Genomic DNA, 26,317 nt, shown 5'->3' with positions numbered 1-26,317 from the left:
AGTTTGCTCCTACTTTATTATTGTTTTAAGTTAACATTAAATTTTAAAAAGAAATAGCAAATGCAAGAAAAATTATTTGGGTCACTTTTGTTTAGTTAACACAGCTGTGTGTTATTTCTGCATCATAATTTATGTTAAGTTATAAATAGAACATATCAAGTTAAAATATACATCCAACAAAAATTGCATCAAATTATTTCTTCCTTTGCTGAGAAAGTAAATACAGTCATAAAAGACCAAAAAAAATTAAAGTTTAAGGATATAAATAAATAGAAAAGCTCATACTTAACCAGCTGATTCAATTTTGATTATTCATAACAATTTGTAAACCTGTTACAAAATAGCATTTTACTACTTTCACTGCAGAAAGAGATAACAGATAAGTTACAACATACAGTTTGCAAGGGCACCAATAGCTGAAAGCAAAGCGCAATCAAAAAGTGAACCATCTGCATCTAGGCAATATATATCCTGCATTACAGGAATTTATCATGTTCTCATTGCCAAATTACCATGTAACCGTTTGTTCAGCAATTTATAAATGAGTGTCAACTCCATTAAGCACAAGCTATGGGCATCACTTTTACAGTTCCCTAGTCCTAAATGTTTTGCCTGGAACAGAGACTCAAACTTGCAGAATGGACTAATATAACTATCCAAAAGGACTTGTATTTTTATTTATGTAAAGCTGGTGAACAAACAGAAAAAATATTTACCAAATATGCCATCCAAGCTGCTTTTCCATGTGATATCAGCAGTTCCTTCACGTCAATAACACCAGAACTGCATTTATTCCAATGGCCCATCTGTCAAAATAGTTCATAGAACCAGAAATGAAACTCTCTCTCTCTCTCTCTCTCTCTCTCTCTCTCTCTCTCTCTCTCTCTAATATATATATATATATATATATATCTGTGTGTGTGCCAAAAGGGGAAAAAATACAAACTACATTTGCAACTATGTATTTGTAGAAAGCCCAGAATGTTACAAAATCACAATATTTATTGTGTACCAAAAATGAGTAGCTAAGTGTGCTTGATCTGCATTTTTCACCCATTCACAGCCAAATAAAACAAACAAAGAAGCTGGATCATAGTCATACAATAATCAGAGTACAAGATATATACACAGAAAAAATGTTTTATTTTAAAATTTTAAAATTCACTATATTGATTAAAATTAGAAAGAAACAAACAGTTGATACAGGCTTCCTAACTTGTAGTTAGCAGGAATTTGCTATCAGGTTTTAATAGCAAAGTATTAATGCAAGCACTGTTTCTGTTACAGACCCAAGAAAGTTATTTGCTGCATGTTCAAACTACCATAAGAAAACATGAGACCTGAGACACTATTGAAAAATTGGATTTAATCATTAGAATTTTGGATTTGACATGCATTGCCATTCTACAGACATCACTATACCTACATATTGAAAACTAGAGTTACTCTCAGAGACTTGTTCAGTCTCTGAGATTAATTTTGTCAAGCCAGGTTGTGTATCATACTTCATTTATTGGTTTCTTCCATCAAGGTTAGGGTCTGTACTCCACAAAAGCCAGGTTCAATCAACAAAGAGATGGTGAGTGAAAAAAGTGGAGTTGATGCTAGTGAAAAGTGGTGACACTAGCCCAAGTTCATCAGATCAATTTAAAAACAGTATTAATGGAAACAGATCCCAATCAGGCTAATCAGAAAGGATTCAGAGCACGAATGAAGAAGAGAAGATGTTCATCTAGTAGTGTTTAATTATGCTGAATGAGATGCTGAATGGGAAAGCCTTACATCTGGACTTGGTAAAAAATTAACCTAAAATAACAGTTTATTAAAATTGCTGTCCAAGAGAGGTCATATTATCTATCACTTGAGTACTCCACAGATCAAAAAGAAAGCTTGAATGGTGTAAGTTTCCAATGATTCCTAAGGATTTGAACGGAGTCCTTGGGTGCAGTCAGATGATATACAATGAGATCCCATCTCCATCACCTATTGCTCCATCCGAATCTAGTGTTGCTTCATCCACAGCTTCTAATGATTCATTGCAACAGTTTCATATCAATCTTCCTAATAAACTTCATTGGGAGATCTAACTATCAAATATTCCACATTTGTTTACAAAATCCCGTCTATCAAATCTTGCTAACACCATTGAAAACATTTATCTTCTCCTTGATGACTCCTATAGAGTTGCATCATCTTCTTCGAATGACATGAGGACACATTCAGACTGTCTTGTTCTTTTTCAACCTACATCTACTTGTATAGTGATAAATTCTATAGATATTTGTGAGACCACATATCCAACTCAATCATCATTCTTGTTAACACCCTTTATAAGGGTAATAGATTCTAATCAATCCAGTTGTCTTGCCTATGGTGAGCACCATACATCCATTATACCTATCTTTGAATGACATGAGGGTGTTAGAATAATATTTCTTTATATTGTTTAATGGTCAATTATATTGTAATTAGTTGGTCTACAGTAGTCAGTAGTTAGAGGTAGTTAGAAACTTAAATATCTACAATAATTTGTAATCCCTATAATTGTAACCTCTTTTTTGTTAATAGATTAACTAGTTCTTTCCTAAACACGGTATCAGAGCCTTCTATAGGTGTGTAAAATTTTCATGGGCTTTTTAGAAGCTTTAATTCAAAAAATTTAAAAGTTTTCCAGCTCCCAGTTTGCGGGTCTGTTCGAGAGCATTTTTGCCATACCTGCGTCGTTTTTTTCTGTAGGGTTTGGCAACTATTTTTCCTATGCTTTTGCGTCAGACCTTCCCGCATGTCTTCATCTTGACAAGCAACGGTTTTGTATTCACGATTTTTCGCAGCCTCCTGTGACGCAATTTTCTGTTATTCGCGTCGTTTTTTGTCCACGAGCACGATTTCTTTTTCGGACGCGCGCGAGGGTTTATATTCTTTCTGCTGCCCTATCTTCTCATAATTTTCCTCGCGTGACGAATTATTTTGCGGCTCTAAAAAAACCCGCGAGTCGCCTGTGTTTGTGTCATTTTGTGACTGCGGCCCGCAACCTGCATTTCGCGATTTATTTCATGCCGTGATTTTCCGTCATGGTTTTAAATCATGAATATGATTTTTCGCAACTCTGTGTTTTCTCCCTACAACCCACGATTTGTTTTTGGCTACGGAAGTTTTTCTACAACAGACCCAGTCCGCAGCTAGGGTTTCTAGGCAGTGCCTATAGTTTATATTGAACCCTCAGTTCTTTGTTTGCGGCCAGCGATTTTCGGAAAATCATTCTTAGAAATCTATTACCTAGGTTTTTTGGGGTATTTTGTAAAGCTTTCTAGGTCATCATCATATTTTTCTGGGTCAGCCGAAAAATTTCTGCCTTGAAAACCGTGCTAGGGTTTCAGTTTTTGCCTTAGAATCCGACTTGCAAATTTTTTTTAAAAACCCTCTGTTTTCATTTGCTGGTTTTCGTACATTGGAATTTGTGCCTTCACCCGTTCAACCTCGAGGTACGTGATGGCATTTCTAACAAACATTATGCTTGAAAGTAGCCAGAAATTCAAAGGCCGCAACTACAACACCTGAAAGCAGCGCATGCTGACAATTTTTGAGTACCGATGTCTTGATGCAGTTGTTATGGGCACGTCTCAACGTCCAACTACTGCCAAAAAAGATCAGGACAAATGGGATGAGCGCAACCAGGAAGCAATCATGCTCATCAAACTCTCCATCACAGACGAGCAACTCCCTCAAGTACCATCCAGCAAAACTGCTAAGGAAACTTGGGATCATTTCAAGAGTTTTCATGAAACCTGTAATGTCCCCATTTTAGCAGACTTGGATTTTGTGAGATTAACCTATTATCCTGACCCTCGTAGGCTAATGTGTTGGATAGAGGGTCTTTTGAGGATTGGTATCATCTACAGTGTTCAGAGTGCTTCAAATTGGTCTTCGTTTGGCATCATTCGGACATCATTTGCTCTACTTCCTATTTTTAGTAAGTCTTGGGATGTTAGAGATGGACCCCTGGTATTTTTAGTAAAGGGGGTATGGTCATATGCAGTCTCCTCATGTTAGCTCCCAATTCAGACAACGTTTGAAAATACAAAGTATTCATGGAGATATTAATGTTTAATTGGCTCAATTAAACATTAATTATTTGGAAATTATATTATTAAGTTATAAAATGACTTTATATTATAAAGCACTTAAATGAGGGTCTATTTATCATGCTAAGGGGGCCAGGTTTATTAATGATTTATGAGCACATAACCCAAGGTTTAATTACATTATTGATGCCAATGAAATATTATAACATTTTAATGTTAATTAAGAGCTTTTTGAAGAAGTTCGAACTTCTTGAGGAAATATAAGTGTGCAAAAGGAATCGAACTTCATTATGTGATTGGAGTTTTTGATTGAAGTTTCTCTGGAGCATTGAAGTGTAGAATACCAAGGGTTTCTGCAGGATTCAAGGCTTGTCGGCATTGGAGAGCGTGGCTTCTTCATTGTAACAGCATATAGAGGGTGTGCAATATCATCTGATTATGCTTGTGAGAGTTGGCTTCATTCAAAAGTCAATATTGAGCTGATTGGAGGGTTTATTTCAGAGTTTGTTTGCAAATTGAAAGAGACTACAATGTGCTACAGTGTCGTGAACAGTGTGCATGAACAATGCGCTACAGTAGTTTGAATTCTATAGAAGGGGATTTAGAAAGGTGAACAGCTATATATATTTGACAAGGGCTTTGCGTATGAGGAGAATCAAACCAATATATCAAGGCAGCCATTGAAATTCCAGGTTTTCTATCTATGGTCATTGTATTAGAAAATCATTACTTCATTGCATCATTTTCTATTATGATTATATCATGAAATACTTGGAGGTTGCATATGTTTAATGGAGATATAAGTTGCATATTCCACATTCATGGTAACATTCAACATTGATCAGCCACTTAGCTTTCATGCCAATTGTTTGCTTAAATGCCTAATGGCTGTAGGTATACATTGGGATGCATGACAAGTGTTTGTCTTAATGTCAACTAGCTGTACTAGTTAATTTCAGTCATTCCATGTGTGTGTAAAGGTCTAAAACAGCTAGTATATCATTTCTATAACAACTTTGCATTGTTAGAAGCTTTCCATAACTTCATTTGCAGCCTACACACCCAAAGAAGACAAATAAAGAATTCACTACAGCGGCTTCAAACATTGTATGCCAAGTGTTTGACAATATTCCTTGGGGTTCAAATAAGCGAAACAGGGTCAGATTAGCCAAGGGATATTACAAAACCTCTGACAAGAGCAAAGCATTCTTTCTGAAGAACATGCTCTTTTCGATTATGATGTACGAGAGGACACCTCTGTAGGATCACTTGACAAAGATCAAGGACATACGTGATCAACTTGAGGCGATTGGTCGCACAATGGAGGAAGAGGACATGGTCGTCATCACTTTGAAGAGTTTGCCAAAATCTTATGAGCATTTCATTGAAACGCTGAATATCACTTCCACTGACATCAATTTGAAGTTTCTCGATCTTTGTAACAAGCTTTTACAGCAAGATCAGTGACGACAGTAGTTTGGGAGTAGTACCAGTTCCACCTCCATAGAGAAAGCGTTCTCTGCCAAATCTTCTGCTAAGAACAAAGGGAAGGCTCAATCTTCTCAGCCAAAAGGATCTGGTTCTTCTCAGGACAACAACAAGAAGAATGTTCAGTGCAATTATTGTCATAAGTTTGGTCACATGAAGATCGAGTGTCGAATTTGATTGGCTTTTGAACAAAAGAAGAAGGGAGCGTCTCAACCAAAGGCAAATGTCGCCAAACACTCTGAGCAGAAAGAATCCGCTTTCTATGCTTTTATGGCCAAAAGAACAAAAGATCCAATACACTCTTCTACCTGGTATATTGATTCAAGGGCTTCGCAACATTTTACTCATCGTCAGGATTGGTTCACGAAATTTGAACCATTCTCGCATTCAGTAATCTTCCGAGGAGAAGAGTACACAGTTGTTGGTAAGGGCATTGTCCAGATTCACTCAGGGGGTAGAAATTTAATTTTTCTTGATGTCTACTATGTTCCAAGCATGGAACATAATCTCCTCTCCGTCAGTCGGATCATGAGGCATTCTCCTCAATTAGATGTTATCTTCAATTCATCCACCTGCAACATTGTTGATGGGGAGACTGGTACTACAATCGCTATAGGACTTGAGGATCATGGTTTGTATAGACTTGCTGATTCTGGCCATTCTCAGGAGCACGCTCTGGCTGCTAGGAGTACATCCATCAGAACACTTTGGCATCAACGTTATGGGCACTTAAACGTGCACTATCTCTCTCAACTGTCTCAAGAGGGTTTGGTTGCTAGTCTACCTGAGATCCAACCTCAAAATCATGGAGTATGTGGAGCCTTTCAAGCTGGGAAGCAGCATCGAACACCATTCTCGGATGGCGATTCTTGGCGAGCCTCCAAGGTCCTTCAATTGGTTCATGCTGATGTATGTGGGCCAATGAACACTCCATCTGTTACTGGGTCCAGGTACTTTTTATTATTTGTTGATGATTTCAATCGGAAAATGTGGGTGTATTTTCTCAAGAATAAATCAAATGTGTTCAGTACATTTTAGCAGTTTAAGGCATTAGTTGAGAAAGAATCCGGTTCTCAGATTGTCACTCTAAGGTCAGATAATGGGGGGGAGTTTTGTTCCACTGAATTCTCTACATTTTGTGCTACACATGGCATTAAACTCACCACACCATAACACCCCTCAGCAGAATGGCGTCGTTCAACGTAGAAATCACACCATTACTGAAATGGCTCTATCTATGTTGGAGCATCACAATGTTCCTAAGAAATACTAGGCTGAAGCAGTTTACACTACAATCTACCTCCCGAATCGGTCACCTACACATGCCCTTAAGAAGATGACTCGTGAAGAAGCCTAGTCAGGACGCAAGCCTAAAGTGGACCATTTGAAAGTCTTCAGTTCTACTGCTCATGTATGGATTCCAGACACCAAGCGTGCTAAGCTGGATTAAAAGAGCCAAACACTTATGCTTACTGGTTACAGCGACAACCACAAGGCCTACAGGTTGATTGATGTGGAGACAAATAGTCTCATTTTTAGTCGTGATGTTGTGGTTGATGAGACTACTGGTCCATTTATGCCTTCTACTACTCCTAGTCCTGCGACTCAGTCTATAAGACTTCTGATGTTGGTGTTCGTCTTCGTCTTCCTCTTGGTTCCCATGATGGGAGGGCTTCAGAGCATTCTGACTCTGAAGATGAGGAATCTACCGATCCAACACCACCTGATTTTTCACAGGATTCACATCCAGATGACTTTGTTCCAGAAACTCTAGGGGATGTTGTTCCTCCAATGCTAGATGTTGGTACTTCTACTCTCAGGCCTAAATGGTGGGCCAAGACAATAGGAGATCTTGGTGATGATGAGCTTCTTGATGATAGATCAATTCATCGAAAGAGAAAGCGACAAAATACAATCAACTTTGCACTTATGGCCAACATCCATAGCATCCATGAGCCCCAAACATATTCCGAGGCTAAAGGCATTCCTGATTGGGAAAAGGCTATGAAGACAGAATACCATAGTCTTCTGAAGAATAACACTTGGGTTCTTTATGATCTACCTCCTGGGAAGAAACCTATCAGCTATAAATGGGTTTATAAAGTCAAGTATCATGTAGATGGTACTTTGGATAAGTACAAGGCCAGATTGGTTGCTCAGAGATTTACACAACGGAAGGGCATTGACTACGAGGAGACTTTTGCTCCTACTGCCAAGATGAGCACAATTCGTCTTCTTCTCGCCATTGCAGCTCAAGTTGGGATGGAAACTTCACTAGATGGATGTTAAGAGTGCATTCCTCAACAGTGAGTTACAAGAAGAAGTTTATATGACTCAACCTCCTGGCTTCAAGGTTCCTGGTAAGGAACATCAGGTTTGAGGATTGGTAAAAGCCCTCTATGGTCTAAAGCAAGCCCCTCAGGCTTGGTACTTCAAGATTGATCAATATTTGGTTGAACAAGGTTTTCAGCGTAGTCCCTCTGACACTAATCTGTATGTCAACCTCACCAGTGATGATATTCTTTTTCTTGTTGTCTATGTGGATGACTTGATCATTACTGGCAATTCAGCACATTTGATTACAGCCATGTGCCAAGCTTTTGACATGAAAGATTTGGGACTTCTCCATTATTGCTTAGGTGTCGAAGTGTGGCAGACTGATGACAGTATTATATTTCACAGTCCAAGTATGCCCGCAGTTTGCTTGACAAGTTTTGAATGCAGGATTGTAAAACTGCTTCCACACCTATGGAGAAAGGGCTGAAGTTATCAGACAAGTCTAATTCACCTGCAATAGATGAAACCAAATTCAGACAACTAGTAGGCAGCCTCATCTATCTCACTGCCACTAGACGTGACATCAGTTTTGTTGTCGACTACATCTCTCGCTTCATGACGGACCCAAAAGCTAATCATTGGATTGCAGTGAAGCGAGTGCTGTGATATGTAAAAGGCACTTCAGACTATGGCATTCTGTATAGCAGGCGAAACGATCCAAAGTTGATTGGTTATACTGACTTAGATTGGGCAAGATCAATGGATGACAGAAAATCCACTTCTGGGTACGTATTCAGTTTGCATACAGGTGTCGTCACTTGGAGCAGCAAGAAGCAACAGGTTGTGGCTCTTTCCTCGACTGAAGTCGAATACCGGGGAACCGTCAAGGCCGCATGTGAGGGAGTTTGGCTCCAGAGGATGCTATCTGACATGCAGATGCCGCAAGCAGGTCCTTCTCCCTTGTATACTGATAATCAAGGGGTGCTCAAACTCGCCAAAAATCCAATCTTCCATGAGCGTACCAAGCATGTCGACGTTCATTGTCACTACATCCGCTAAAATGGTAGAAGACGGATCAGTTCAGTTGTAGTATGTTCCAACAGCGGATCAGACAACGGATATTCTCACCAAGCCTTTGAGCACGGATAAGTTTGTAAAATTCAAGGGGCAACTTGGTGTTTTTGATAGATTGACCATTAAGGGAGGGTGTTAGAATAATATTTCTTTATATTGTTTAATGGTCAATTATATCGCAATTAGTTGGTCTATAGTAATTAGTAGTTAGAAGTAGTTAGAAACTTAAAAGTCTACAGTAATTTGCAATCCCTATAATTGTAACCTCTTTTTTGTTAATAGATTAACTAGTTCTTTCCTGAACAAAGGGCACATTCAAACCCTCTTGTTCTACATCTACTTCTATGGTGACAGATTCTACAAATATTCATGGATCTGCATATTTAACTCAATCATCATTCTTGTTGACATCCCTTTACAAGGGTACCAGATTCTCATCAATCGAGTTGTCTTAGCTATGGTGAGCACCATACATCCATCAGATTTGGTTGATCACCATATCATCATCTATCTAGCTTTATGTCATATTTGAGAGAATACATTTATTCTCGTGCAGATGGATTAAAGGTGGTTCTAGCAAAGAGGCAACTTAATCTGGAGAAGTCCTCATTGTTGGGATTGTTGGCATTTTGGCATTACGTTGTCATTGATGTCAACCGGTTTGGCAAGGTCACTGGTAAGAAAGAAGGAGTGACCGGTATGATGGCAATTCACATGAAAGTGAGCAGACAGAATGAAGGCTTACCAGTAAGGCATAAACCGGGATGAAGACTGTGTGTATGTTAACATGTTGAGTAACAACAGGTAGAGCAATAAACCGGTCTGGTAGTTGGCTGTTTGTTTATGATAAATAGGCAGAATGTTAAAGTAATCACAATCCACCGGAGGTGAAGATGTGCTACCAGTGTAGTGTGCACTACCGGTTAGCAGAAGAAGAAGGTCTCGCCGATAAAGGGATGTACCGGTATGAGTTTGCTAAATGATCAAGTATGAACCGACTATGTGTCGGTGAGCTAAGTGATTGACCGTTGTGATGCCATGTGGAGCTGAGGTGGCAAACATGCAAAGGTCGGTGAAGCCTCCATCGACATGGTTGTTGAAACAGCTAGTCGACATCAATGAAACAGCCACAAATCACGGGATTGTAACTGACTGATGCAGCTCGAAGAAGAAAGAATGACAGAGGGAGATCAGGGAATAGTTGGAGCCTGGATCAATGCAAAGGAAATCCGATTGCAAGAAGACCTCGTAAAGGAAACAGCTGAGCGTTTTATGAGTCGACAGATTCCAAGGTAGGAAATCTTGTATGTGATTGCTATCTTTAGCAAGTATGCATTGGATAATGGAAAACGTGTACAGATGCATCCCTGGAGTACAGGTGATCGATCCAAGACAGATTGGATTGGATCTCATGAAGATTGTGTCGAGTAAAGGAAACCCTAACCGCTCAGTGTTTGAATGCATTCTTGGCGGGAAATTATGGTGATAAATATATGAGCTCAAGACAGAGCAAGATGATGCTGGAGAAAAGAAAAAGAGAGAAGGGAGATTAAGTATAGAGAAGACTTTTGGCCTTAGAATTTATTCTAAGAAAGTTGCAGAGTAAGTAAGCAAGCAAATCAGTGAGAAGGTTTAACCGGCAGTGATTGGGTACCGGTATAACTGTAGTTCAATAGTTAAGCAAACCGGTGAGGTGTGGTAGAGCAAGGTAGCATCCAAGTGTGACACAGTGTGTTGTGAGACTGTGAGAGATAGAGAGTGCTAATAGAGGCCAAGAATCAGAGAGAGTAATCTCACAACTGGTAGTGTGAGATCCAGTGGAGGAGAAAAGACTGTCAACCGGCAATAACATATTTAATCAGGAGTTGCAGAATTCATTTGCAACAAGAATCCTTAATTGTATCTAATTGTATTTCAATATATACATCGCCAAGTTGGAGCTCGGTGTAGGGGTTGGTGCTCCTTGGGTTGGTGCCCTAAATCTTTGTAATCCAGTGTTTTACTTGTGAGGCTGGATTGGAGCAGTAGTCTCCAGCAGCATTTCTCACTGAGGTTTTTCCCATATTGGGTTTTCCTCGTATATCTGGTGTTGTGGGTTGCATTTGTGTGAGTGATCTCTTTGGTTTGCCTTATTGCCTTACCAGTTTGATTGTTTAGTGCTTAAGATAACAACTGGTATTCTAAAGTTGCTTTGAAAGTCAAAAGTTTAGGAACCATTGATTCACCCCCCCTCTCAGTGGTACTCTGTGTTCAATAGGGATCTCACAATGTCAACTATTTCAAGAAGCTCGAGCAACTGGCGAAGGACCTTATCAGCAGGGCGAGCTCAGCCGTAGACAACATGAAAAACATTTCAAGTGGCATTGTGAACATGGTTTGGTCTTATATTAATAAGCCAAAATCAATAATCTAGGTCATCTCTTCTACATACCAAGATCATGCCACATCGGATGCTATTAAAATATCTCATGAAGTAGATACTAAAGAAGACAAAACTCTTGGAGTCTTAACGAAGATAGATCTGATGAATAAAGGAACTAATGTTCTTGATATTTTGGAACGAAAGCAATACCAATTGCAATTTCCTTGGGTTGGTGTTGTGAATCACCCACAAGATGATATCAACAAAGGGGTTGACATTGTTGCTACACGAAGAAGAGAATGAAGAGTATTTTGCAAACAATCTAGAGTACAAGCTTTTAGCACATAGCATGGAATTTGGGAAGGACTTTATTGACCAATGCCAAATGCAATCATTTATAGTAGATAGGATCAAATGAAGTCATTAGAGCAAAGTCAATAAAAAAAAAATATCTAGTGTTTACTAAGATAGTGTTGAGTCCTACTGTTTTATCATCCAATAAAATATTGTATGTTATCAAAATCTAGTATCATTTTGTTTAGAATAGGGTACATTCTTATAGTATAGTTATGTCAGAATATACACGTGTCAAAAAATTAATTAAAAATTAAAAAACAAAAATTGTCTCATTTGTAATTGGGCACACTATCACTTATACACGACGTCCATCTTGTGGGGGCACCCTAAAATTGATCTTAAAAGACAAATTTGCTAAGTAGTGAATAAACTTGAAGGCAGAAGGCAACGGAGGAAGGAGGAAACTCAACATCCTCTCATCAATCACCAACGAAGAGGTCACTTATCTGCTTTGGTGGTGTTTTGTTGTGGTGTGTGCTTCTATTTCACATCATGAGGGAATATAACACCTATGTTCCATTTCCAATTGCAATGATACTTTGTATATTGTTGGAGATCAATTGGCAATGATCAAAAATTGTAGTTATTTCTATTCATGTGCGTTATTTCCTTATGTAACCTCTTGGTGTAAAATGTTGTATTGAGCAAAAGCACTAGTGTAATGCAATTCATGGATCTTGATCCAATTAGTGGTAATCCAAAAAACCATATGAGATGAACAGATGAGTGTGTTCCTATTTGCGTCCAAGTTTGTGGTAGACCTATGTGAAAATCATGAAAGATTGATAAGAGGTGCCTTTCATTTGAATCAAGATCATGAGCCACAAGAGTTAGGCTTACTACAATTGAAAGTGTTAAAAGTTTGAAAAGTGGAGAATGTAGACATCATTGTTATTGTAAACAATTATATAGGAGAGAAGCTGAATACAAAGATCCTCTGACTGTTGGACTTTTTGGAAGTTTGGTCACTCGATGATGAGTTCACTAGAAGTGAAAGCAAGATAAGTTCTTGTATGTAGGTGATCATGTGCAGCAAGATCTAGATAGCAATATGCAGACCTAAAAATATGCTTAGGCATATGATTCTATTTCCAATTCATGTGATGTACTTTTTCCCCATGTTCGCACTAAGGGGAGTGATAGGAATTAATATTAGTGCTCGCATATATTAGAATAATGGTATGCGAGGTAAAATGAGTTGTAGTAACAATTCATGCAATTGCTATGATTGTTAGCAATATTGCATATGTAATTTGTTAGATTTGTTAAGATGTTAAGATGTTAAGATATTGGTTGTCTGGATATTTGTTTGTATTACGAGTTGTTAAAACAACTCATCTATATCAGGGAGTTGCAACGGAAACACTCCTATAATATAGGAGATGAAACTCCTACAAAGATGTAATATGATTGAACAAATAAGAGATAGAGAGAATATAATATTATTTGTGTGCTAAATATGTTCCTAATTTCTCTCACATTATACCTAAATCTTAAATGGTACCCAATTCATCTTATTGGTATTTGTAACAACATGTCATTGACTTGGAGATCCTTGAGCAACATTCAAAGGATTCATTTGTTTTTAGCTTGTTCTACATTCAATCGCACAAGGTTTTGTTTTGTCACTTTTTTCAATTAGGCCTAGGACTCCTAATCTAATTGTGGCACCTCTCAACACCAACATGGTGACACTTGAGCAACTCCCAGAGACATCAAATATTTTGAGTTGTCTTTCCTCATATTCCTTTTAGGAATCGAAAGATATCTTGCATACAACTTTGGTTTTATTTTTTCCTAAGAGGAGAAAATGTTGTTTGGCAATCCTACACCATCTTCAGCATTCAATGTCGAGCATCTACCATTTACACAAAAAACAACACATTGAGGGAGGGTTGCATGGTCTTTCTTCTCTCTATTCTATGAGGAAGTTTTCCCTCGCTTGGGGTTTTATCCTTCTCACTTTATATTCACTTAGACCTCCTCTCTTTATCCTCACTTTGAGAAGAGTTGTCCTACAAGTTTTCTCCTCCTTTCCAAGGGCATCATCATTGTCGATGGATAACTAACATGACCTAGTTGTCAAGACCCATTTCTATTTTTCATTTCTACTAAGTGATACTTATGAGAGGCTATTGATGTAATACATTATTCATCTTGGATATGTTCTATCCCAAGTGTGATATTGCACCTATTTAATGAGTTTACTTAGGATAATAGGACTATTTAATTATTCTCACCTAAGTAGCTAACAATGACATGTGTCCACTTTGACTTGCAATACATAAGTGCCAATAATACCTTGACAACTCTTGACTAATGTTTGTTAGGTGCCACCTCCATTCAATCAAAACCAACTCTATCTCATTTAGACTAAGTCAACTCAACTTCTAACTAGGAGTGATTAAGAGTTAACTCATACCTCTTGAACATGTCATATCCTTGATCCGTGTATCCAAGAGGCCTATATATTTGAATGTTACTATTTGTAACCTATCTCATAATATCGAATATATAAATTCTTCATTCATTTTCCTAGTTCTATGATTAGCTTATAGGCATTTGATCTTGGGTAGATTTGTTGTTCATAACAATTTCTAACAATTAGGCAAGATCAATTGATAATCAAAAATCTACTACCAAGTACATTTTCTCTTTTGGTTTAAGAATGATTTCTTGCCGAAGTAAAGCTTCAATAAATTGTACTTCTATCTTCCATTGAAGTTGAATACAAATCAGCTATGAATGCTAGTTGTGAAGCAGTTTAAGTAGGTAGAATTTTGGCAGATTTTAAGATTCCTCAACATTCTCCAACCCCACTCTTCTCTGATTATCAAGGGGTTTGAAGTTTGTGAAGAATCTAGTATATATTGCTCACACCAAACACATCAAGATTCATCATCACTATATTCGGTAGCTAGCAGATTGTGAAGATATTTCTCTTCATTTCTACACTTCTCAATAACAACCTGCTAGTTTAGTGACAATACTCTTGATCTTGTTCATTTTCTCAAATTTCAGGACAGGCTTGGTGTTATTTCTAGCTTAATCATTAAGGGGGAATATTAATATATTAGAATAATATTAAATAACATAATAGCCTGACTCATATTAGAATTGTCTATAATAATATTTTATAACTACCTTCATTAAGGCTATTGTAACTACCATAATTATACATTTTGTAATTGTGATTTATTCTTAAGCATTCTTCAATAATATAAGGTTGAGATCTCTACCTAAGAAATCGCGTCTTTTCTCTCATCTCATTCTTTTGTTCATACTAACACATCTTAGGGCAATGAATGAACAACATCAACCCAAAATTAATTTCTTTCTATTTCTTTTATTAGTTTAGCTTCTTAGGTGCAAAGGACATTATCTAGTAGCAAGTCACATACAAATTAAAATTCAATTTGAATCTCTTTCCCTCTCACATTGGTGCCCTAGACTTGTGGAGGACTCCACTTGCATCATAAGTCAAAACTTGGCAATTCAAGCTCTCAATGTGCACGGAAAAAGGGGTTTGCAGAGTTAAATTAGAAAGGAGTTCCAATTTGCATGTGCCAATCCTTACTGCATGCCTTATCTCAAATCTGTGCGCCCATTTTAAGAAAGAATTAACTAGATATATTTTTGCAAGTTGAATTTGAGTTTTGCTTGGCTAGATGAAGTATTGTTTGGGTCTTGCATACCTTAAGTGTCCAACTGAGTTCAGCTTCTAATTGGTCTCTAGGTATTGGAGTTGGATAAAATCTGCATGCCACTTAATGGAGGAGTTGTACTCCTACTCTCCTTCTTGATGGTTTATGGCACCATATTGAAGAGTCTAAAAGAAAAAAAAATTAGAAGGCATTAAGGTTAGCTCTTCCATTACATATTCCAAGTTGAATTTGTAAAAGAGGATCCTTATCTAACTTGAAGAGCGTAAGAGAAGAACTGCAGACTTAATTCTCTAGCACACAATGTGAGAACTGCAGACTTAATTCTCTAGCACACAATGTGTCAAGTTTGTTATAGTTTGAAGTCTTCATTGGTGTTAATCAGTATTGGGAAGTCGGAAGGAGTTGAGAATTTGTCATTCATAAGTTTTCTAGATTGTCCAAATCTCTTCAAAAGGTGCTCAATCTAAACTTGCAAACAATTTTTAATAAAATCAGCAATTTTTCCACATCCTAATGTGTTTGTGCCATCCCTAATTTTTTCTACTTGTGTGCATTGTTAATTTTTTTTTTTTTTTCTTAAATATCAGTCGTACATGGAGTATCTATTTTTTCAGCTGAGTCAAGTGAGGGGTAAAGGCCCTTTCCCATTAAGCAAAGATAAAATAATAAAAAGTATCACCCTCTAAATAGGGGAGATAATACGCTTCAGACTCATGAATCAGGGAGTAAAATTATGATCCAATCTAAATAAAAGAATACGACTGTTAAATGAACCTTGATGACCTCCAAAAGAGTCTAACCTCTTTATATGCAAGCAAAGAATCATTGTATTGTTGACTTGAACATTTTTTTTGCTAAAGATGACTTGCTTTTGTTTTCCACCTCGGTCCAACATTTTCCTACGGCAGTGTAGCCAGCCCAAGAGCAACAGAGGAAGAATTGTTGGTAGTGTTGGCTGAAGAATAAGGTTCTCCAACCACTATGAAGATGAGTTAAGTCACTAATTCAATAGGAGTGGCCTTATCCACCATAAGCGAGGAAGCAAATGAATATTCCAAAAAAAAGGACTCAAACATTCCTTGGAACCATTTCCCTCATCAAGGCAAATATGTCGATGATTTGGAGCTGCTCCCTTCCACCAGGTATTATGCTTTAGGTTTTTAGCCTAATACTAGAAAGAGGGAATTTTGAACAATCATTTGCCTTGTGTCCTGTAGCATAATAACATTGACACCTTAATGCTATGCCTTCATAGTCTGTCATTTGCTCCCAAATTTTGGTCCCTACTTTGATCCCTATTTCTGCTAGTAACTATTTGGAGAGGTGTATGTTAGAAGTACGATTGTTGTTGCACCGAAAGATCCACCTGTTAATGCTCCATACAACCACTAGACTTATAGAATCCACAAGAGACAGTTAAGCCATGTGACAAACCCGAGCACTGCGCTGCACAACACAAGGAGACCAAGGGCACACACCTTGCACCAATCCCCCTCCCAGCGCAAGCGAGGGGGTTTGAACCTGTGACCCAGGCTTTGATACCACTTGTTAGAAGTACAGTTGTCGTTGCACCAAAAGATTGACCTATTAATGCTCGATACAACCACTAGACTTATAGAATCCACGGGAGGCAATTAGGCCATGTCACAAACCCGAGCGCTGCACTGCACAACACAAGGAGACCAAGGGCGCACACCTTGCAACAATGTATTTCCACAAGAATTTGAGCAAATGTATAAAAAGACTTGAGGGTGAAAAAAGAATGAGAATTCAATAACATTGACCCTAATATGAATTTCACAATGGTATTTCCAATTGCAATGAGATAGGAACTGTTCCAATAATGCAATAGCAGATTAGGTAATCTAACCCAATTTGGGGTATCAAAAAAGGGTTTTTGTGACAGGATTTTAACTTTCGGAACCAAGGCTTCATATACAATTAGGAGTTGCCAAGCCCAAGAGCCCTTTTGAATCAACAAACCTCTATCCTCAACTTAACCACAAATCACATAGAAAAAAATTTGGCAGAGGAGCCAATGAAAATTTCACCTTCAAGGAAGGGTTGTCAGACTTCTAAGGTACATTTGTTGAGTTTTTCCAAGCTAGGCCATAGACTATGGAAGCAGAAAATTAGGGTATGATCTCCATGATTTTATTCATCCTTTAAAGCATCTTTTTTCCATTGCACAATTGTGAAGCCATTGATCACCACAACTCCATTTCCAATTGGAAGTCCAATGCCAAGAGTAGGAATCTGCAACATTTCATTTAGACTGCAAAGCACATGTTTCTTCACCATCAGATTGGCCATCAAGCTCGCCATCTCCTTTTCCTCTCCCAAGTCCAACAAAACTCCAACAAACATGGATGATGTGTCAAAGTTCACCCTGTATCTATGGTTTGTGACCAATGAATCCTCTCCTAACAACCATTTAATGGCATATAATAACAAACCAGACCAGGCTTTGAACACCTTTTTTGAGTCTCAACTCCGAGATAATCCCTAAAAAAGCCATTTATTGTGTCATTGGTTAACCCAAAAGATGTATCCATGGTATTCTTACATCCAACAGTAGGTGGAGATGAGTTTACAACACTGACTTGCTTCAAGATTTTTCCTGTCTTATCACCCCATCTCATAATGGCAAGAGTAGATTTGATATGGCCTTTCTTCCATCTTGCACATGCTAAGGAGTATCGCTCCATCTAGGTTGTGGATTAACTTGCCTAAAAATCATTCAGTTGTACTCCTTATATTTTGTGATCATTCCTCGTGTAGGTTGCACTTGATACCATTTTGATATTATATTGTATGGAGTTCTTCTCAATCATTCACAAGAATGCTAGTTTTCTTTTCTTGGATCATGTGATGCCCACCATCAAATGGACATGGGCATGCCTTATTTTATTTTTGGATACTCGATGAAACTCTATGATACTTTACCTGGACCTATATTTTGGTTTTACCTGAACCTATATTTTGGTTTTACCTGAACCTATATTTTGGTTTTCCCTGGACCTACATTATGATTATGGATGCTTACAATCATGGACTTTATTATAATTATTAGATTATATTAATTACATATAAATCTTGAGTTTTATTGTTATTGCTAATTAGAGTAGTTGTTTGTAAATTAAGTATTGCTCATCATTATCGTTGGATTAATTAAGTTTTGTGTCTTAGTCATGTGAATTGTTCTACTTGAACATGTTTTCATACATTAGTGATATTAAGCATCTGATTAAATGGATTTGAACTTAATTGTAATTATGCTATGTAATGGTTAATTGTATTTAAAAATTATAGATGTGATGTGATTTTGTTTTAAATAGTGTTGGATATGTGGTGCATAAATTGATGAACATGTGGTATATGAATTGATCAGTTGTTGTTTCAAACTATTTGCTCTTAACTAGACTAATGTTTGCTTGAGATTTTGCAAGCTAACCTTCCATGCCTATCTTATAGGAGGTAACCAAATGACCCCCATGAGTACAAGCCATGTGAAGCCCAACTCAATCCTTTTGCTGGGACTATAATCTTATGTTCATGATGTTATTTGAGTAATGTGAGATTGCACGAATGTTGTCTTGTGTAAAGTCTTGTTGTTTTTGAGTTAGTAATTTAAATCAGTTTATACACAAATAATTTATTTTCGGATGCAACACAAAAGGGCCTTTTAGAGGGTTAAAAAAGTCATAAATTATGTTTTTTATGCATTTTTGAGACCCTAGGTGGGTAACCTAGGTTTGAGGGGTTAAGTTTTGATCAAACTATTGCCCATACCTCAATAAAAATCCCTCATAAACACCCTTTTTATGAAGTGACGAAAATGGGGGATGGAGGAAAAGTTAGGCCATCCCTATTCCCTCTTCAGTCTTGAACCCCATTTATGAGAGGGGACAACAAAAGAGGGGGAACATTTGAGAACCATTCCTCTTAATGAGGGGTGGATCAAAGAAAGGGGAGTTTTTGGATAACTAAAAAACAAAATTGTGAGTTGTGTCATGTTCCAATAGTAAACTTTTGGGCATGACGGATCCTATCTATGGCATGATTTGCCAAGTAATACATTGGCATATTGCCTTCTCTATAGGTATGTTGAACCATGAAGGAATTGAAAGAATTGACAGACGGCCAAGCCAAATATAAATTATTATTAATTTTCCAATTTTCAAATTTTCATTTTTCAATTGAGTTAATGATGATCATCATATCACCCTCTATTTCAACATTCTTTAATCCAAATTGAAGGCATTTTTTAAGACCTAGCACCAAAACATGTGCCTTAGCCTCCTTGTTTTGTAACTCTTTGATTTTCTTTGATGAAACATTAGTTAGGTTCCCTACCAAATCTCTGGTGATGATTCCAAACCCAGAGAAACTAGGATTTCCCCTAGATGTTGTGCCAAAGTTAAATTTGGCCCACAACCACTTGGGTGTAATGTGCCTTTTTAGGATATTCCTGATTTTTTCCCTAAAACAATAATTCCAACTTAAGATGAGAATTGCATTATATTTATAAATATAACTTTATCAAAAAAAGATGAAATTTATTATGATATTCAACTTATAATTCTATGAATAATTCTGAAAATAGAACTTATTTTGATTTTCTGTAAGAATTCTCCTTCATCCTGTGATGATAATGGCTTGTCAAAGATCAATAAATCATATGTCATGCCCCCTCTTTGAGATTAAGGACTTAATCCAACCACCCACAAACTTGCATATCTTACACGAGGGATACAAAGACATACACGAAAAGGATAATGAGTTCATAGCTATGCAAACTAATATCAAAGGAAATGTAATCATACAAATATGCTAATATCTAAGACATCAATTTCTTGATAAAACAGAAATGAGAAAGCAATGATTTTATTACTAAAGACAGCGATAAAGTAGTGTTTATTAATAAAAAACACTAATAAGATCTGACTCAATAATTATTATGAGCAGCGATCGAACAATAATTATGATTACTTTAGGACAGCAACTAAACATTGTTTAGAGCAGACCCATGCATATAGTATGGCCAGTGATTGTGATTAGTAAAACAAAGATTATGATGGCAGGCAACAATTTGTATATTCATGTTAAAGGCAGCGCTAATATTAACTTTTAAGAATGGCAAAGAGAGCGATTAGTTTCAAAGAGAGGTTATAAACTAAAGATGATGTCCTTTGAAAGGTTTGTCACTCTTCAAAGAGATGCCTCTCTTCATGGAGGCTTGAGGATATAAAAAGAGATCAAGTGGAGAGGAATAAAGAAGATTTAGAAATCATCCATCAGAAAGAAAAGGAATTCAGAACAGTGACTCAGAAGATAAATCCATAAAGGACCAATGGAATGATAAGGGAATTAGAGCAGATTTGGAGCAGAAGTTCTTTTACATAGAATCTGCATTCATCAAGTATTTTGATCAGATCAGTACTGACATAAGCAATCTGCATTCCAGAATACAGCCATCTAGTGTTATAGAAAATATTGTGAAATGCTAATCAATCTAGATTCTTAATTATTTATTAAATTTATTTATTCTCCCAAAAACAATCAAATGTGGGTGAGTAAGGAGAAGCATTTGGGAGAGCAGATACGGGTTTCCCCTCTAAGTAGGCCACCCCAAGTTGGATGGAATTGTCTTGGTTGGATGTTCCTGCCACTTGTGGGCCAAGGGGTCAAGTTGTCTTGGTTGAATGCTCTACACCCTTGGGCTTAGTTGTGGATGGCCTCAGGAACCCTTTGTGTTATCCTCTCCAATCCCCATGATGGTTGGCTGTGGGAAGTGAAATAAACAATCATATATGGATTAATAAGTAAGCACTATAAGGAGTAGCAAACCAATTCCCACAATGTAAGCACACCACTCCAAGTCAGATGAAATTGTCTTGGTTGGATATTCCTACCACTCGTGAGGCCAAGGGGGTCAAATTGTCTTGGTTGGATGTTTCGCACTCTTGGGCTTAGTTGTGGCAAACAATCTTCGGGCACCCTATCATGTTTTTCCCAATCCATAGTATGGTTGATTGTTGGAAGATGAATTAGAGAGTTCAATTGATATTACATGATTTGGGTATAAAATACCACTTGATTATTAGTGCAATTGATTATATATGCTTTTATAAGTTATTGGAACCCTAATCCTTATGGAAATAATTGACAGAATGCATTACATTTCACATGTTGACTAGCGTTATTGCAGGGTTTAAACCAAAGTTTATGTTGGAACGACAATTGTTAATTGGTACGTTGTATTTTAATGAACTATATCTCTTATTTTAATTGAACTTGTGATTTAAGGGCAAGATTTAAGTATATCCCAAAAAAGAGACATTACATCATAGCACAACACTCAATTGATCAAATTGCGAATTTACATCATAGCACAACACCCAATTGATCAAATTGTGAATTTACCCGTAAATACCTTGCAAATCTGCTGAGCTAAAAGACCCCGTCCCTAACTCACCAGTGTTGAAACCAAGGACCCCATCCCTAGTTTGTCAAAGGTAGGAAAAGACCTCTTCCTTCCAAACCCTAGCTCACCCTGTGAACCCAGACCCTGTCTGATGACAATATCAAGGACCCCATCCCTAGCTTGCCAAAGGGTAGGAAAAGACCCTATCCTTCCAAACCTTAGCCCACCCCATGGGCCCAAACACTGTATGGTCGCAAGTACTAACTAGAATTCAAAACTGATGACTTGGTGACTTGGTATATATGGTAGATTATTGCTGAAGAATATTTCCTGATGGATTGACAATCAATCTCTTGAATAATATTTGAATATTCTTCGGAATAATTCTTGAATGAATTTCTGAAATTATATGTATTGCTGAGTGTACTTCTGATTGATTGTTAATTGATTCCTGTTCTGCTGCTCTGAAATTATCTTGTGAGTCGATGCCTCTCCCAATGATTTATCTCCTTTTTATATCTTATAATGAGTTGGCAGCACACTGGTTCACTTTGCAAGGGATGCATCCCTTAAAAATTAATCACTGCCTTCAAATGATTATATTTTCTTTAACCCTGGTCAGCCTTTATCTTGAATAGCTATTATATTCCCTTTAGCCTTGGTCAGCCCTTACATTGGATTGCTATTTTACCCTTGGTGGGCTCCTTGTTATTGCCTAGATTTATTGTTAATAAAGATTGTGATCTGTATTGATTAAGGGCTGCTAACCCTAGTTTGGTGGGGACATGACATTGGGGGTGGTGGCCATTTCACCTCTTTCTTTACTTTGTTTGTGGAATTCACTCCACCAGCCCCATGAAATGGGGAGTTACATTATCTTTGTTATAGTTGGGAACATATGCTGTGATAAACAATGAATTTTCACCATAAAGAATACTAAATCCCTAGGAGGGAAATTGAATTGAAACCAAAAACAATTCATTTTACATAAGGTAAATTCACCAAGAGAATACATTGATTTGGAAACAGAAACAATCCAATTTAATTAAGGTTAATCTTCAGCTACTAGCAGCATGCATGATAAAAGGATAAAATGATGCAAGCAATATGCAGACAAATGCTGGAAACTAGGAAAGTACCAAAGAAATCAATGTTAAAAGCAGAGTATGTAACAAGAAAATATATAGATCAGTTGACTCCTGATCAGAAATACTTACTCAAAAGTGCCTATTGCTCTTAAAAAACTGTCTTTTTGGTTGTGATTTAGATTATAACAATTATGTGCACTGAAAATATTAGGACAACAAAGTTACAAAAGTTCTCTCCTATGGGATAAGGTAATAAGTCCTGAGAAACTAGTATATCAGCAAACATACAAACCTTGCAAAGGCATTTGACAACTGTTCAGAAACAGAAGCTGCTAGGTCCACCGATCTGCCTGGTCGAACATGGGGAGAACAAATAGGTGGCATTTGAAAGTCCGTCACTACACACAATGGAACTCAGGCAATAATAAGTGGTTTATTTCAGATGCTAGGAACAAATTCATATAAGGATATCACAGATTCCAAAGTAGGGTGAAACTGACCAATGCAACCTTCATCAGGGGCCTCAGCTGCAGGTGTCATCACTTCCAGTTTCACTCCAGCCAGCATGGTCTGCAATTGCAAAACATATAGAAATTTAGACAATGTTTGCTTCATATGTCAAATCTTGTCACAAACAAAGATATGCCAATACCACCCAGCTACGGTCACCATTTTAATTGCAGATTAACCCAAGATTCAAAAGTAATCAACGAATGCAACTTCAATAAGGAAATGTTCTGCTTTTTTGTTCACTTTACATAGTGAAGGAATTTGAATTCAAAATACTCAGATGTCATCGTAATTTCCTGACATTTCATAGAAATCATTATAAATGTTATGCAAAATACACTTATACTGGCACAAATTCACTCATTGTCATTAGGAGCTGTTGTTATGTACCTAAGGTATGATATTATAATGTATTTAGATGGATGGAGATGTCGCCATGTAGCACACATTTCTTAAGTTAGGGATATTAGGTCATGTGGACAACATGTGTAGTTATTTATATCAGGTGATGAGTAGGGCTTCATTAGGATTACTTCTCCATTGCTAAGTTGCAGAAACAAAATCAAAATCAGGTATGTTGGTAGGATATGCCAATACAGCAAAAACAATTGGGGGCTTGGGTACATTGGGGTACATTCATGCAAAAACATATAAAAATCATAAAATATATATTATAATTTATTTTTTTTATTCATGAGGGGAGAACTTTTAGCTTGGCCCACACCAGGTGAAGCCACAAACAAGGGACTGTTGGAGTAAATATGGTTTATCCTGTTTTACTCTATGCTTAAGTTTACTTAGTGTTGTGAAGTTTTCACACATCACCCCATTGCAAGTGGGGACCCCCTAGTTTTCACCTTTTAGGGTTGTGTCTTAGCATTTTAGGTTTTTGTCTCCGATTTCTTTTGTCTCTATAAATGAGTCAAGGTTTCAAATTTTGGGAAGTCATCAAAGTCAAAAGGTGAAGGAATGGTCAAATGGACATTCTAATGTTACAGATGGGCTCAGATAGGTCGAAGGAGTAAAATCGCAATTTTTCAAGGTGAATTTTGACAACTTGCTTTTTTAGGTATTTTGTTTTTTTTCTAAATTTAGAAAGTTTTTTTTTGGCATTTTGGGGCCAATCCAGGACCCTGCTTTTTCGGCTTGCTTTTTTCTAAAAATAGAAAGTTGCTTTTTTGGGGAAAGTTGTTTTTTGCTTTTTTTGAGGTTTTGGATTGTTTCAGGTTCAGAACAAGTGTCAAGTCAAAAGAATCTATCCATAATATACACCAATTGTGAAATAATTTTCGAAACCAAAAGATGCATTCCAGAAGAGCTAAGTTTTGATGAAAAGGCTAAGATCAAGGGAGTTCACTATTCATGAAACCAAAATCATCTGTCCTTGGTGAAAATCTCCAGTCAACGTGAACTCTGCCCATGGTAAGTAAGAGATTTCCCTATTCCATGATGAAGTCTGCCCCTGGCATCTTGAAATCTTCCTCAAGGCATGATGAAGTCCGCCATAGCATAACCAAATTCTTCCTTGTGCTTGTGTCAAGTCCGCCCTAGGGGTAGATGTCAAAGTGATTTAAGTATAGTAGAAAGGTTTGAAATTTTGTTTAAGTGTGGCAACATCTTAACAACTTCCCATCAAGAGAGCAAGTCTGCCCATCCCAAGGTGCAATAATTCTTGTCGACTAGCAAAGTCCGCCTAGGGAAAGGTAAAATTCCTTAACCCCATTCCAAGTTCGCCCTACCTCAAGCAAAACTTCCTTGGGAGCAAGTAAAGTCTGCCCAAGGAGTGGGTGAAGAAAGTCGTTAAGTGTTGACACTTGGAAGGGGAAAAGATCAGAAGTTTTGGTTAAGTGTAGCAGATTTCTAGGACACTTAGCAAGTTCGCCTAGGAAGAAGCACAAATTCCTTGAAGAGGTACCAAGTCTGCCCTAGGAAGGAGTAAGAGAAGTGTTCAAGTGTTGGCATAATGATCAAGTAGATAAAGACAAAATTTTGCCTAAGTGTTAAGACATGGAATCCAGCCAAATGATGAAGTCCGCCTAGGCGAAGGGAAAAATTCCTAATCACGCATGAACTCCGCTCTTGGGACATGAAATATTCCCCAATTGCTAGCAAAGTCTGACCTACCTAGATGGAAAATTCCCAAACCACTTGCAAAGTCTGCCCCCTTGGTGTGAGAAATCAATTCCTAGTCATGTGCAAAGTCCACCCTAGTGGAAAGAAAGAAATCGTTGATGGTAAAAGAAATAAAGCAAGTGTGAAAAGCACAAAAGAATTTGCCTAAGTCATGTAAGGAAAAGAGTTTGAAAATTTGGCGAAGTGTTGAAGGAAAAGAAAAGGAATAAAACACAAAAACAATTCGCCCAACATGAAGAGAAAATTTGGCGAAAGAGTTTAAAATTTTGGATTAAGACACAAAAGCTAGCACATGAAAAGAGTTTGCCTAACTCATGGAAGGAAAAGTTTGAATTGAGCAAAGTGATTGAAGGAAAGAAAAAATAAAAAATAAAGCAAGAAGAATTTGCCTAAATCATGTATGCAAAAAGAATTTTTTTTTTTTTTTAAATTTTAAAAAGCAAGGAGGAATTTGCCAAAAAGTTGAAGAGACTTCTAGAATTAACCAAAGAAAGAAAATTGCCAATAAGTTTTAAATCAAAAAAAAAAAAACCAAGGAGAGTTTGATTCAAGGCTAAAACTTGACCACATTCATTGCCTTTGAAAAATTCATTAAAACAAAAAAAACAAGGCAAGCAAGTTTAAATTTCCTATAAACTTAGGCTTTGGTAAATTTTCTATTCACAACTTTCTTTTCATGCTTAGGAATTCGAACTCTTCTAAGGGTTTCTTTCAAGTTGTGGAGTAGATTTTTAAGGTGTAATTGCAGGTTCAGCACGATTTCAAAGAAAAATTCAGACAATTAGAAGCAGTCCTTTGAGGAATTTCCTCAAGATTTTCAGGTTTAAAGCATTTTCAAGGCAGCTTTCCAAGAT

The 26,317-nt window shown here is 37.2% G+C and overlaps 1 protein-coding gene across 1 annotated transcript in view; it reads right to left on the bottom strand.

The window, feature by feature from the left end:
• Positions 1-26,317, bottom strand: part of LOC131060734 (uncharacterized) — a 131,206-nt gene that overhangs the window by 92,702 nt on the left and 12,187 nt on the right. The window contains exons 3-6 of the mRNA XM_057994092.2: positions 23,321-23,390; positions 23,113-23,218; positions 717-783; positions 396-471 (exon numbers count right to left, since the gene is read on the bottom strand). Coding sequence (XP_057850075.2) covers positions 396-471; positions 717-783; positions 23,113-23,218; positions 23,321-23,390 — 319 coding nt within the window. The remainder of the gene's footprint in view (positions 1-395; positions 472-716; positions 784-23,112; positions 23,219-23,320; positions 23,391-26,317) is intronic.

Source organism: Cryptomeria japonica, chromosome 10 (genome assembly GCF_030272615.1).
Source record: "Cryptomeria japonica chromosome 10, Sugi_1.0, whole genome shotgun sequence".
In the NCBI taxonomy this organism is placed as follows: domain Eukaryota; kingdom Viridiplantae; phylum Streptophyta; class Pinopsida; order Cupressales; family Cupressaceae; genus Cryptomeria; species Cryptomeria japonica.
The sequence above is the reverse complement of the archived record's forward strand: the minus strand, read 5'-3'. Positions and strand labels throughout refer to the sequence as shown.